Below are 14,817 nucleotides of genomic sequence, written 5' to 3' on the forward strand. Positions count from 1 at the left end.
TTCGGTGACATACTTATTTTTGGCAGAACATTTATTATCATCATTTGACACATTCTAAAGCCTTTAGTGTATGTATGGTTCTGTTTCTGTGTGGGAAAGATCATTTGCAAGATACCTTGCATACTGTTTATTGGATGGAAATGCCAGTGTGATAGCAACATTTCTTTTCCAACATTGGACCAAGTCACAATCACCATGTTTGATTGTAATTAAAATTGTGCTTACAGGTCAGTTACATTAAACATTCCCAATTAAAATTTCATATTCAGAGGGCTTTTGCAACTAAACATATGGATTAAACAATATGGGTCTACTTCTATAACTTGAGTACATCTAAAGTTCGTAAGTGTCTTAGAAATATAAATTGGCAAAAATAAGCCATAACCCAGACCCATTTTGTTAAGAAAATACATGTGTATTTATTTTTATAATGTAAATATTTAAACTTTGTAAATGATGATGCAGCATAATTCCAAAACTGTTCATGGTAATGTTATTCTTATTATTAACATTTTAGATGCAGAGTTGCACAAATAAAAATGTCGAACATAGCGAATAATAGTTTAAAAACAGCTTTATTCACTGAGAATTGAACAATAACAACATCAGCAGTCTTTGTCAACCAACATCACAGTGAGGACAAATGTTCAGTCTGAAATATGTAAAAATAAACCATCCAGCAGACACCAGCAAAGCATCCTTGTCACACCAGCATACAAATGTATTGTATTTTTAATTGCAGCATTCATCCTCTTATTTATGTATCTTTATCTTTCTTCAGAATCTATTGTAGCTATGTTCATTGAAAATTTGGGAAGGCTAAAGAAATAAGGATGTACGCCACACAAACTCTTTATTTGTGCTGATGATGTTTAATGATAGCTTATTAATAATTAGTTTTTTTAGCTTCAACAACTGCTTTTAAAATATAATTTTGTTTAACACCATAAAAACTATGAGGCACATGACACGGGCCTTTTAGAGACCATATTTTCCAACATATTTGTCCTTTCTGCTTCTAACTGGTTGAGGAATGTGTTTATCCGAGCTTGTCTCAATGTAGCATATTGTTGTACTCTATCTTGCACACTGATTCTTTCCTGTAGTTTATCTTTTTCATCAGCCTGTTTATCCAGTTCTTCCATCACACTTCGGTAGTCAGATTCTCGAGTAAGCTGATCTTGTTCCAACTTGCTGCTTTGGCGAGCATTCTGAAATATTACGGAAACAAATACATTGTGTACATCCCTATTTAGAATAAAATGTTTTCTGCAATCCAGCCAAGTTATTAAAAAAAAGATACCAATATATTGACTTAATATATTTATCTTTAAAACAAAATTAAAACAAAATAATGACCTATTGATCTATTACTAATAGTATTACTAAAATTGTAGACAAGAAAAGGTAACATTTATTTAACAACACCTCGGCATTATTATAATGATGTTAAATCTTGGTGTCCCAAGTAAAAAGAATTGCCATACATAAATATGGAAGAAAACAAGATGGTTTAAAATGATTTTATCTTTCAAGTTCCGGGACCCCTAAAATGACATTTTCTGCATAATACACTTATTGAAAAAAAATAAAAAAAATTCAACTACAAAGCTACATGTACTCCGACTGAATAGCAGCTGTCGCCACTTCATGGTCTATTCTTTTTTGATTAGCTGCAAGGGATCTTTTATATGCACCGTCCCACAGACAGGATAGTACATACCACGGCCTTTGTTACACCAGTTGTGGAGCACTGGTTGGAACAAGAAATAGCCTAATGGGTCCACTGATGGGGATTGATCCTAGACCGACCGTGCATCAAGTGAATGCTTTACCACTGGGCTACGTCTTGTCCCTTGTGGATAAGGTTACAGAAAAGTAACACTTCTAGCAGAAAATCTACATTTAAAATAAGCTTTGTATTACCTTGATTCTGACAATAGATAAAGGGATGAATTTACAATGGCCTGTCTTTGTCTCAGACATGTATGTTTATTTCAGTGCTTAAAGGGACACACCCTAGTTACGTTTATTTGTTAACCATTACAGCGTTGTTTTTCGCTATTAAACCCCATTTTTCACAAATAAATTTGCACTTTACTTACGTTTTATTATTTAGAATACACATTTCCATTCACCTGAAGTGCTTTTTGGTAATCCTGATGTTTGTAAAACCACGAAATGCATTTTTTGCATTTTTTCACAAAACGTGTTGTCGAGAAAAACTGTTAAGCAAGCGAGGTCCAATCTATTTTTAATGTCACAGACGTTGGTATATCACGTGACCGTTATCATTTTGGTTCGGTTTGTTTTCTCGTGCACGGTTCGCGCAATAAACATCCGATTTGTTGTTGTTCATTTGTGAGATTTTTCTTCACAGTTCGTGAACATTTTCAGTAACAATAAAGTTCAGACAAGTAAGTGTCTCAATACAAAATGTTACAAACCCATAAAACCAATAATTTTGTTAAGTCTTACGATATGTGGAGAGGGGATACAACCAGGACAGAACAGTTGGAACATGTCCAGGAGAGGTGAAACGAACGCACCCCAAGTCTGTGAAATTTGTCGTGATGTAGGCATTGTTGTGCTACTACCGGTGACATCAGAATACTAACTTTCAAAATTATTTCAAGCAATTGGGACATGGGGATTCCCATGGTATTTATCGATATAAAACCTGCTTTTTCACTCCATTTGATAAAAACATGATCTAAGTGTGTTACAGGTTTGTAGATTAACCAAATTATAATTTATTTTCGCTGGATGGAACTAGGGTGTGCGGCTTTAAACACCTGTGTTTATAAAAAAACAGGCTTCATAAATTCGGCCCAATGTACTAACTAATATTACTGGATAGTCTTAGTCATCCAAGGGGAGGGATTCCCATCGGTGGACCCATTGGACTATTTCTCGTTCCAGCCAGTGCACCACACCTGGTTTATCAAAGGCCATGGTTTGTGCTATCCTGTCTGTGGGATGGTGCATATACAAGATCCCTTGCTACTAATGGAACAATATAACATGTTCTCTCTCCAAGACTATACATGTCAGAATTACCAAATGTCTGACATCCATTAGCCAATGATTAATAGTCAATGTGGTTTTTTTGTCATCAAAATAACAAACCAGTTCAGTAAACAATATTGAGTTAGTTGCCTTCACATTAACAATAAGCCTAGCACTTACAAATATAGATGTACATGTATCAAAATAGAATAACTTAATGTGATTACTACAAAAACCTCATCCTATTACATTTGTATGGTATATTATCATAAATTTTCATTCTAAGACTATTTCAGTTACTCTGGTATTTTGTAAAGGACAGTTTAAAAGATAATTTATAAAATTGAGAAAATTCACTGACCTGCAATGCTTGATGGTTACGCTGATAATGAAGAATGGCAGCATACAGGTGCCAAACGCTGAACTCTGGCCACAAGACCTTTACAAATGCCAAACAACTGAATGCACTCTGGAATAATAAAATAAAAACATTAAAACATGTATTATTATTTTTTCAGAACAATGAGTGTCAAAGTCGGCAATCACATCATACTTGCACAAAAATGAAAGGAAGAAATGTTTATCAATAGCATGCAAGAAACAACTTAAATAACTTACTTTAAAAAAGGAAGATATTCTAGTGCATAAGTATGGTTTACCAATTTTACTAAAAAATAATCCCAAGAAACTACCATATTACTTTCTAAAGTTATAATATTATATGTACCTCAGTAAATGCTTTAAAAAAGAAAGAAAGAGAGAGACTTAATTCTTAAAAAACAAAATTCTACTGACCTCCCATAGCAAGAAATCGCTGAGCCTAACTTCCCCAGAAGTTCGGATTAACAAGTCCAGTTGTTTGCAGCTTGATGTATACATACACTTTTGTAAAAGGTCTTCTGAGATGTCACTGAAAAGAAAGTTCAATATGTATTAAAAGAAAGGAATGTTTGTTGAATGACACCGTAGCATATTTTCAAACTACGAATATTTGGAGTCTAAGATATTGTTATTTGGCATTTTAATATATTGTTAGCATGAGAGTTTAAAAAGAGGAAACCCACTACTGCCATATAGGGTACTCCTACTGAATCGCAGCAAATGGATCTTTTATATGGTATCTACAGTAGTTGTGATATGACTAGGGCTTCCACAAGTCCAAACTGTTGGGACTCGAGTACTCGAGGGTCAAATCTGACCCAGAACCGAGTACCCGACACTTACACTAGATGATCATGAGATTAAGGAATATTTAGTAAACTAGTATTATGCATCTTAATTCCAGCGCTAAACATGGATTCCAATTCCATTCCACACATCGACTTTTGTTTTCCCTCAATGTCTCATAATAGCCCTATAATGTAACTGGCAGTAACCATATAAAACAAAATGACGTAAATAATATAATTAAATGACAGTGCTCTTCCTTGCACGGGTACTGGAGTCCTGTGAAGGGACTCGAGTCTTACAGGACTCTGCCCGCGTCCGAGTACTTGTGGACACCCTGGATATGACTGATGGCAGTTTTTAGCCGATGGATAAAAAATATTCCTGTCGATTGCCGTTTCTTGATTTCTATTTGTTGCCAAAATTACTGGTTTAAAATTTCTGTAGGCAGGTTCAAAATTGTCGTCGGTGAGCATTTTACCTATGACAAAAACATTTCAAAATTGCTGTAGGTAACCAATTCTTAAGTGCGTGCCCTGCAATAAGTCATTAAAACTCTTATCACTCTGGTGATGGGTGAAAACCCGGTACACTAGGATGAGAACATATAGCCGGGGTAGGGGGCAATGTTGACAGTGCCCCCCACCCCACACACACACATCCCATATAAAATTCTGCCAATGCCAATGAAGAGTACCCACAGCCTTAAGGCAGACTCCTCAACCACTACTCCACTATAGGTCTGGGACCATATTTTCAAAGCTATCTTAGTGTTACAAAATCATAAAACCATCGTAGGTTGTGACGTCACTACAGCACACGCCATAGTGATGTCATAGCCTACGATAGTTTTACGATTTCTTAGCGCTAAGACAGCTTCGAAAATATGGGCCCTGGTAGTAAACTAAACTACACACCTCTCTCTTATCAACCCCTGACTGACACCGCTGGCTAGTTCTCGCATGGCGTGACACATGTCATCCCTCGCCGTGTAGGCAAAACACACATTCAGTATGGCCCTGAAATGGCAAATATCACATTATTTATAACTCTTCAAATCAATACAGAATAATGTATACCTCATTCAGTACTGTAAACCAGATTACTGGTAATATTATGTTTTAGTTAGTGATTTTTAACTTTTCTGAACAAAGGTTTGATTATGCAGTGCATTTTTGCAGTGACAGCAATGCATGTGTATAAATTTCATTACTTTGTGACAAAGAATGTGAACAATGCAAAATTTATACCCATATAAAATATTGCTGTCGGTTGAAGGGATTGTTTTTTGATTTTTATATTTGTTGCCAAAGTTACTGGTTTAAAATTGCCGTAAGCAGGATCAAAATTGCCGACGGTGAGCATTTTCTCTCCGGGTTCTTATTTTACCATGGTACTATTATTGCCCTCATTACTGGTCAATGTATCCTGTTTGCCACTGTGCCCTTCCCAAACATTCTAACTTGTATATATGCAAAAAAATTGTAAAATTATCAATGGTAATATAATAAAAGACATCCATATTTATACAAATGCACAAATGAAATAAAAGTGAGCATTATATAATTTTAGACGAGGGAGTGATCTTAGCATTACAAAATGTTACATGTAGGTAGAACTTGGATGCCAGTTTTTCTATCACATAACTGTTATCGACTGCTTGGTCATTAACTAACTGTTTACCGACTGCTTGGTCATTAACAACTGTTTTAAAACATTTGTTTTTTAGCTACAACATAAAAGCTATATAAGCTAGATTAAGCTACTGTTACATGGACAGAACTCTCTGATGAAGTCAGAGGTTGTGCCCACAACAGGCATGCTTGAAAAGTTCTCTGATGGAAGCATGCCAAAAATTACCCACACCCACCGTTACAATGACATCATAAAATGAGATGAAATGATCTAATGCTTCAGGCTGCTCAAAACCACAAAGTGAATGACAATATGCAATAATTAATAATAATAAAACAAATACATGTAAAATATTGTTTTTAAATGTTATAAATACTATGTCATAAAATGTCCTTAGATGAAAATACATGTACGTATGTACTAGGTAGGTACATGTAGTTTCACTGAATCATTTTGTTAAAAAAAGTTTTTTTTTTTATCAAATAAGTGTTACTACATTATTAAAAAAACAGCAACAAAAAAAAAGAAAGAACCTAAACACTCCATAATATATTTTAAATAACATTTTGAATGACAAATGTGCAAAATTTATGAGCATCAGTGAAACAGCAATGGCTGTGTCTGGCCTATTGGTATTTGGCAAATGGTAAGTCTGCAGGCTAAGATCAGCATTGTGGCTCTTCCACTATCAGAGATCTATTTTTATCACCAGATCTTAACACCAGAACTATACAATTCACCCCAAATATCTTAATTTAATTTAACCAGTAATCAGCTGTTATGTCCAGATGTCAGGAATGGGTGTATAATGTGGGAAAAAACTAAAGAATTATGTACATTGTTTGAAAGAAGATTAAAATATAACAATGAACTTAATAATATAGGAATCTATCAGTAATTATTCATACAATTCAAAGAGTAGTGTTGCTGTTGGACACAAGACTACGTATATAAGCAGAGAGGAGAACCAAGCCTGTTGGAGGTCCGATGCCATTGGGTTCTTATACCCGATACCTTGAGTATGAAACTTCTGATTCTATAGAATAGTCTGCCAATGGCGCCTTTGACTTCCATTTTGCTATTATTTTATAAAACTAATTTTAAAATGAGAACACAATACATGTATATTGAATATAAAACTTTGATTTTTTAAACTAGTCTTCCAATGATGCCTTTGATTTCCATTATGCTATCATTTTATAAAATGTTTTTAATAGAAATTAAAACAACCTGATATATTGAGTATGGAACTTCTGATTCTAGAGAATAATCTTTCAATGGCACCTTCGACTTCCATTATAATACAGTTTTATAAACCTTTTTTTTTAAATAAGAGAATGTTAAACTTCTCGACTACAAAGTAGTCCAAATGTGCCTTTAATTTTTCATTTTGCTATTGTTTATAAACTAAGAGAGTTTTGATTTTTGATTTTTAAAAATTAAAGAACACAATACAGTGAGTCCGAAACTTCTGATTCTATAGATTAGTCTTCAAATTAGACTTTCATTTTTGTTATAAATTTAAAAAAAATGTATTCATTAAAAAACAAAAACAAGAACATAATTTGACATATGATTTAATAGTCTCCTAATGGTGCCCTTGACTTCTGTTTCATTTGATTCCAAAACTATTAAAAGCTTTTAAAAAAGATTTATTCAATAAATAATAAAAATTATATGAAATCCTTCTTATAGAACAAAGTCTGGAGATTATTGTACAATGCTTATATATATTTTTTATATCCCAGATCATTAAGGATGGAAATAATAGTTTGTTTTGTTTAATGATACCACTAGAGCAAACTGATTTATTAATCATCGGCTATTTGATGTCAAACATTTGATTTGGTAGTTGTGACATACAAATGTAGTCTTAGAGGAAACCAGCTACATTTTTCAATTAGAAGCAAGAGATCCATTATATGAACTATGTCACAGACAGGACATCACATACCATGGCCTTTGATATACTGGTTGTGGTGCACTGGCTAGAACAAGAAATAGCCCAATGGGTCCACCGACAGGGATCGATCCTAGACCAACCACACAGCAGGTGAGAGCTTTACCACTGGGCTACGTCTCGCCCCTGATTAAGGATGGATGCACGATTTTTCTACAGATGGGTTCAATTTAAAAGAAAGGCACCTACAGTATTACAAAATACACTATACAGGCAGTCTTCTCCCCAAATACCCAGCTGACCAAGATACTACATTTCCACCACTCAAAAGAAGGAAATGTTTTATTTATTTAACGACGCACTCAACACATTTCATTTATGGTTATATGGCGTCAGACATATGGTTAAGGACCACACAGATATTGAGAGAGAAAACCTGCTGTCGTCACTTCATGGGCTACTCTTTTCAAATAGCAGCAAGGGATCTTTTATATGCACCATCCCACAGACAGGGTACTACATACCATGGCCTTTAATATACCAGTCGTGGTGCACTGGCTGGAACAAGAAATAGCCCAATGGGCCCAGTGACAGGGATCAATCCCAGACCAACCACGCATTGAGCGAGTGCTTTACAACTGGGCTACGTCCAACCTTCTCCACTCAAAAGAGACAAATGCATTACATTAATCCAATAAAGACAAGTAATTTTCTAGGCACCAGGAGGGAGGGGCGGGACATAGCCCAGTGGTAAAGCGCTCACCTGATGGTTGGTTTAGGATCAATCCCTGTTGGTGGACCCATTGGGCTATTTCTCATTCCTACCAGTGCACCACGATTGGTATATGTGGTGCTTGTAATAAGATCTCTTGCAACTAATAGGGAAAATGTAGCTCGTTTCCTCTCTCTAAGATAGACTATATGTCAAAATTACCAAATGCTAGATTACCAAAAGCTGATGATTAATAAATCAATATGCTCTAGTGGTGTCATTAAACAAAACAAGCTTTTAACTTAGGAGGGAGTGTGCACATTCACTTGAATCTGACTGCAGATTCAGTTCTAATGGATTGATTTAATATACATTTTTTTATTATTATTATTTTTTAAGTTTACCATAAAATAAACTGTAAATGCACGGCTATAAATTATTCCCAAATATTATTGTAATAACTGATTTGACCACAAGAACATTTCTAGGCTTCATTAGGCACACCAAAAAAAAAGTCACTAATATTTTGCCTGAGGCAATGTGCCAACCATTTGTTCATCACTGCTGTTATGTATTATGCACCAGCAATTTTACTATGCTCAGTCTTTTCATATTATTGTTGATGCTCAGTCTGTACATAGTATTTGCATACACTAACTAAATCAAAACTGTTTGACGTCAATAAATCAATATTCAATAATGCAAATTATTATGGATGAAATCGTCAATGCGTTTTCTAATGCACGTTTTTAATGTGCACTGCTGATTGACTATATCTATTAGACCATTTTTTTTTTTTTTTTTTATTACATACCATGGATTAAATGACATTCTATACTTAATTTTAAATCAATTTGTTTAATTACTTCCTTAAAATAAAACCAATTTTTTTTTTATCTTGAAAAACCAAAATCAAAAGTGATACAAACTGGTATAATACAGAATTGAATATTAATGTAAATAAATTTATTACTTTGATTTTATTCCATAAGTATTCATATTACAATAACTATCACAGTATTATCCCAGAAAACTGCCTTATATATAGCAAGCAGAAACAATAACTATCGGAGGTCCGATGCTATCGGGGTTATGTATCCGATACTATGCTATGAAAATTCTGAATCAATAGACTAGGCTCTCGATGGTGCTCTTTGACTTCCTCTTTTGTTATTTTATTTGTCATTTTTTTTAAAATCAGTTTTAAAAGTAGTAAATTAAGCATTTCAGATCCAATCCAAACTACAGTTTTTAGTGAAAATAATTTTGCACCAAAAAAACTGTACATAATTGAGAAATGAAGCTGAAAAATAACATCCACGCATCCTTTATGTCTATATAAATTCTTATGAGACAGAGAGAGACACAGAAAGACAGAGACAGTGACAGTGATAGAGAGAAAAGAGAGAGAGAGAGAGAGAGAGAGAGAGAGAGAGAGAGAGAGAGAGAGAGAGAGAGAGAGAGAGAGAGAGAGAGAGAGAGAGAGAGAGAGAGAGAGAGAGAGCTGGTACAGATTATTTACATACACAGCTAATATTTGTTTTCTGAAAAGCTTTTAATTTCAATGTCCTTACAACCAATGCAATTAAGAAAAATAATTTGGCAAACCAAAATGCAGTGGAAAAAATTCTAATATAGACCACAGCAATAAAACAGTGCCGTGGAGAAGGAAACATTCCATGACATTGCCGATTGCCGTGGGCAATTGCAAGGGTTGTCATATAGATATAAATGATCTAAACCACTTTACCCACTTGCATTTCATTTAAGTTCATGAATAATTGGAAAATATATCAATGTCTGTTTATTCTGTTTAAAAATTATTAAATGGTTTAAGGATTGTCTGTTATTTTTTTTAACGTTCATCAAGGTATGAACAAAAAGAAGCATCTGCAAACTGTGTGAATCAGCGAAGCTTCTGATGCTTCTTTTTGTTCATACCTCGATGAACGTTAAAAATAAATAAAAGACAATCCTTAAACCATTTAACAAATATCTAAGTATACTAGACCGCCCTGTGTAGGAACGTCCTATACAGAACCGGTAAGGTTTTGGTCCCTTATGCGTTCACTGGGTTCCCTCCTACAAAATGTACCGAACAAACCCTCGTACTTAGAGTAACATTAAAATCGTTTTCTACGTGAAACGATTACCCACAAACGTTTCCGATATCCATTGGCTGGATATCGATGGAAGGATAACGAATTTCCCGGACATATGCGATTGGAACAGTTAATAATTGAACAATGGTCATGGCCTCCCATTGCTTTTGCCCCCCAATTTGCAGATAGGTCTATTTTGGCGAGATCTCGCGGTTTGCGTCCTCGAGTAACTCCGCAACGGGCACATGCGCAGTGGAATGAGAAAGAGGTCTATTGCCCACGGCAATCTGCAGTGTCATGGAGTTTTTCCTTCTCCATGGCACTTTTATTGCTGTGGTCTATATTAGAATTTTCGCCACTGCATTTTTTATTCCAAATTATTTTTCTTAATTGCATTGGTTGTAAGGACATTGAAAAAAGCTTTTTAGAAAACAAAAATTAGCTGTTTGTAAATAATCTGTACCAGCTCTGTCTGTCTGTGTTTGTAACTAATCTGTACCAGCTCTGTCTGTCTGTCTGTCTGTCTCTGTCGATTAATCTATGTTTTAAGAATACAATCAATCCATTGATAAGCGATTTTCCCATCATTATTTCAAGTCATTTGATTTTGGCCGGTATTTCGGTATTTGTCACCGATTAGGGCATATATACCCAAAACTCGGGTAAATAAAATAATTATATAGAAATGATAGTTAATGAATATCAATTAATTGTACTATTAAAAGCCGTTAATCGAAAAACATGTCTATAACAATTATCAGTGTGGCCATTCTACGTCACACAACAACGTAGTGACGTCATTTTTTCCACTGTAATCGGTTGAATTTTAATTACAATTTTGTTAATATCTCACCAAATACTTCTTCAAATTAGATGAAATAAAGCCTATAGAACATTAGATATATTCAGGGTTTTTACGCCATGTTTCCCTCGAGTGTATGTATTGCAGTTTTTAAGATTATCTCAAAACAGTTTTCATAACTGTCGAATGCATCAGTTTGTTCAGAGAAAAAAAGTATGGAAGGCCGTATTGAGCATTTTTGTAATTTGCGTACATGGTTTGAATTTTTTTTATTACTGCTATATTGTCAAGCAACACAATTTCTAAACAGTGCTGATATTTATTTTTACTTAAAGATATTTTGCTCATATCCTTATTTTCTTACTTTGTTTTTATGCTTCCTTGTTTTATTTTCCCTTGTAATTTTATTAAAATACTTTACATAATCTGCTTCAGGTAGTACAATACCAAATAACTTCCGGCTGGGTCAAAGTTCGAGGTGCACCGAACTTTTGATAGAGAAGTGAACACCACAAGTCCTGTGATTGGTTATAAATGTGAGTGTGTTGGTTGTAAAAAATAATAGTTTCATCTGGGTAAAATAAATGTGCAATTTTATTTCATCTAGTACCAATGTGTCAAGTAGCCTTGTGCTTGAAACATGTATGGGGTACCTGTAAAAAAAAGTACTCAAATTTTGTGCGAAACTAGGGTAGTCATAGACACTACCCGTTATCTCAGAAACGAGCAGCTTGACCCCCATTTTTTTCTGATTCACTTTAAGTGTAAGGGGTGGTAGTATTTATATCCGTGGCGTTTATGTCGGTTGATACGTTGCAGGTAGGAGTTTTAGCCGTATATGTTACTATTGTCGTCTATGAGATTTGATTTGGTAGTGTACACCCTATAGCACATATTCAGTGCATAATAAAAAATATTATGATTTTGTCATTTTATTTAATTAAACTATACTGGTTGATTAATTAGCCATCACTCGATCATGCAAGTTCACAATGACCTTGACCTTGACAATAATCTCTGTACATGGCTCTGAATGGAGTTTGAATCAAAGTTAGCACTGAAGAAAAGTTGGTTTTGGTCTATAATTCATACTGTAAAGATTTCAATAATTTCTTTTTACATGGTATTTGACTTGCCATATACAACTGCTCTTAAATATGGTATTATATATAGGCAACCTGAACTAAGATTTTAATAGCAATTTATTTTTATATTAAAATAGCATGTGCCAATAGTGGGTTAATGTCTTTAGTTTCCATTAACATTGTTAATATTTTATGTATGAAATTCTGAAAACTCAAATTTGTAAAGAAGTTGATTTTTATTGTCATTTTGACATATTTATAGGGTGCTAAGTTATATTTTAGACAAATTTGTAGTTTTATGCAAAATTTAAAGTAAATTTGAAGAAAAACTTTACCAAAAACATAATTAAATTTGTTGTCACTATTGTGCCTTCTGTTCTTATTTGTACATAACAATAAGGTTGTTAAACATATACTTAGATCTCCAGATCATTTTTGTTTCTTAATAATCACTTAGTTAGCTCTCATGAAAAGCATTTTGAGTTTATACTAGATTCAGAACCAATTTTTTCAGATTTGATTATCTGCCTTGGATTAAGTTGATAATTTATTTTATTGTTAAAGCTGTATTACCTAATGTTACTAGCTAAATAAAATGCTGGATTACAGATTGTAGGAATACATCTAATGTACATATTGTATTCATCCGGATTAGAAAATAATGCAAGAAAATAGATGTTCGGGTAATTTTGTCATCTAAAAATAGTTTTTTCGGTAATTAATCAAAAATAAATGTGTTAAAGCTGCATGATTATTCCAGATATCACAACTATTAAAACCTCCAACTACAGTAGGCTATAAATAAAATATAGTCAGGAATATTGGTGGCTGCCATTGGTTTTGATGGTTCATTATGAAAATCAGCATGGCCGATGGATTTGAAATTCCCACACCTGGTAACTTGAAGACACCCACACCAAGCATACAGGATTTATTGGATTGATTTAATATACATTTTTTTATTATTATTATTTTTTAAGTTTACCATAAAATAAACTGTAAATGCACAGCTATAAATTATTCCCAAATATTATTGTAATAACTGATTTGACCACAAGAACATTTCTAGGCTTCATTAGGCACACCAAAAAAAAAAGTCACTAATATTTTGCCTGAGGCAATGTGCCAACCATTTGTTCATCACTGCTGTTATGTATTATGCACCAGCAATTTTACTATGCTCAGTCTTTTCATATTTTTGTTGATGCTCAGTCTGTACATAGTATTTGCATACACTAACTAAATCAAAACTGTTTGACATCAATAAATCAATATTCAATAATGCAAATTGTTATGGATGAAATCGTCAATGCGTTTTCTAATGCACGTTTTTAATGTGCACTGCTGATTGACTATATCTATTAGACCATTTTTTTGTTTTTTTTGTTATTACATACCATGGATTAAATGACATTCTATACTTAATTTTAAATCAATTTGTTTAATTACTTCCTTAAAATAAAACCAATTTTTTTTTTATCTTGAAAAACCAAAATCAAAAGTGATACAAACTGGTATAATACAGAATTGAATATTAATGTAAATAAATTTATTACTTTGATTTTATTCCATAAGTATTCATATTACAATAACTATCACAGTATTATCCCAGAAAACTGCCTTATATATAGCAAGCAGAAACAATAACAATCGGAGGTCCGATGCTATCGGGATTATGTATCCGATACTATGCTATGAAAAATTCTGAATCAATAGACTAGGCTCTCGATGGTGCTCTTTGACTTCCTCTTTTGTTATTTTATTTGTCAATTTTTTTAAAATCAGTTTTAAAAGTAGTAAATTAAGCATTTCAGATCCAATCCAAACTACAGTTTTTAGTGAAAATAATTTTGCACCAAAAAAACTGTACATAATTGAGAAATGAAGCTGAAAAATAACATCCACGCATCCTTTATGTCTATATAAATTCTTATGAGACAGAGAGAGACACAGAAAGACAGTGACAGAGACAGAGACAGAGACAGAGAGAGAGATAGAGAGATAGAGAGAGCTGGTACAGATTATTTACATACACAGCTAATATTTGTTTTCTGAAAAGCTTTTAATTTCAATGTCCTTACAACCAATGCAATTAAGAAAAATAATTTGGCAAACCAAAATGCAGCGGAAAAAATTCTAATATAGACCACAGCAATAAAACAGTGCCGTGGAGAAAGAAACATTCCATGACATTGCCGATTGCCATGGGCAATTGCAGGGGTTGTCACATAGATATAAATGATCTAAACCACTTTACCCACTTGCATTTCATTTAAGTTCATGAATAATTGGAAAATATATCAATGTCTGTTTATTCTGTTTAAAAATTATTAAATGGTTTAAGGATTGTCTGTTATTTTTTTTAACGTTCATCAAGGTATGAACAAAAAGAAGCATCTGCAAAC

The 14,817-nt window shown here is 33.5% G+C and overlaps 1 protein-coding gene across 1 annotated transcript in view; it reads right to left on the reverse strand.

Annotated features, from left to right (window-relative positions):
- Positions 1-556: 556 nt before the first annotated feature.
- LOC121372222 (dehydrodolichyl diphosphate synthase complex subunit DHDDS-like) overlaps positions 557-14,817 on the reverse strand; it is a 33,184-nt gene continuing 18,923 nt past the window's right edge. Inside the window, exons 5-8 of the mRNA XM_041498510.1 lie at positions 5,094-5,195; positions 3,805-3,919; positions 3,371-3,478; positions 557-1,211 (exon numbers count right to left, since the gene is read on the reverse strand). Coding sequence (XP_041354444.1) covers positions 954-1,211; positions 3,371-3,478; positions 3,805-3,919; positions 5,094-5,195 — 583 coding nt within the window. The 3' untranslated portion in view covers positions 557-953. The remainder of the gene's footprint in view (positions 1,212-3,370; positions 3,479-3,804; positions 3,920-5,093; positions 5,196-14,817) is intronic.

This window comes from Gigantopelta aegis, chromosome 4, assembly GCF_016097555.1.
Source record: "Gigantopelta aegis isolate Gae_Host chromosome 4, Gae_host_genome, whole genome shotgun sequence".
In the NCBI taxonomy this organism is placed as follows: domain Eukaryota; kingdom Metazoa; phylum Mollusca; class Gastropoda; order Neomphalida; family Peltospiridae; genus Gigantopelta; species Gigantopelta aegis.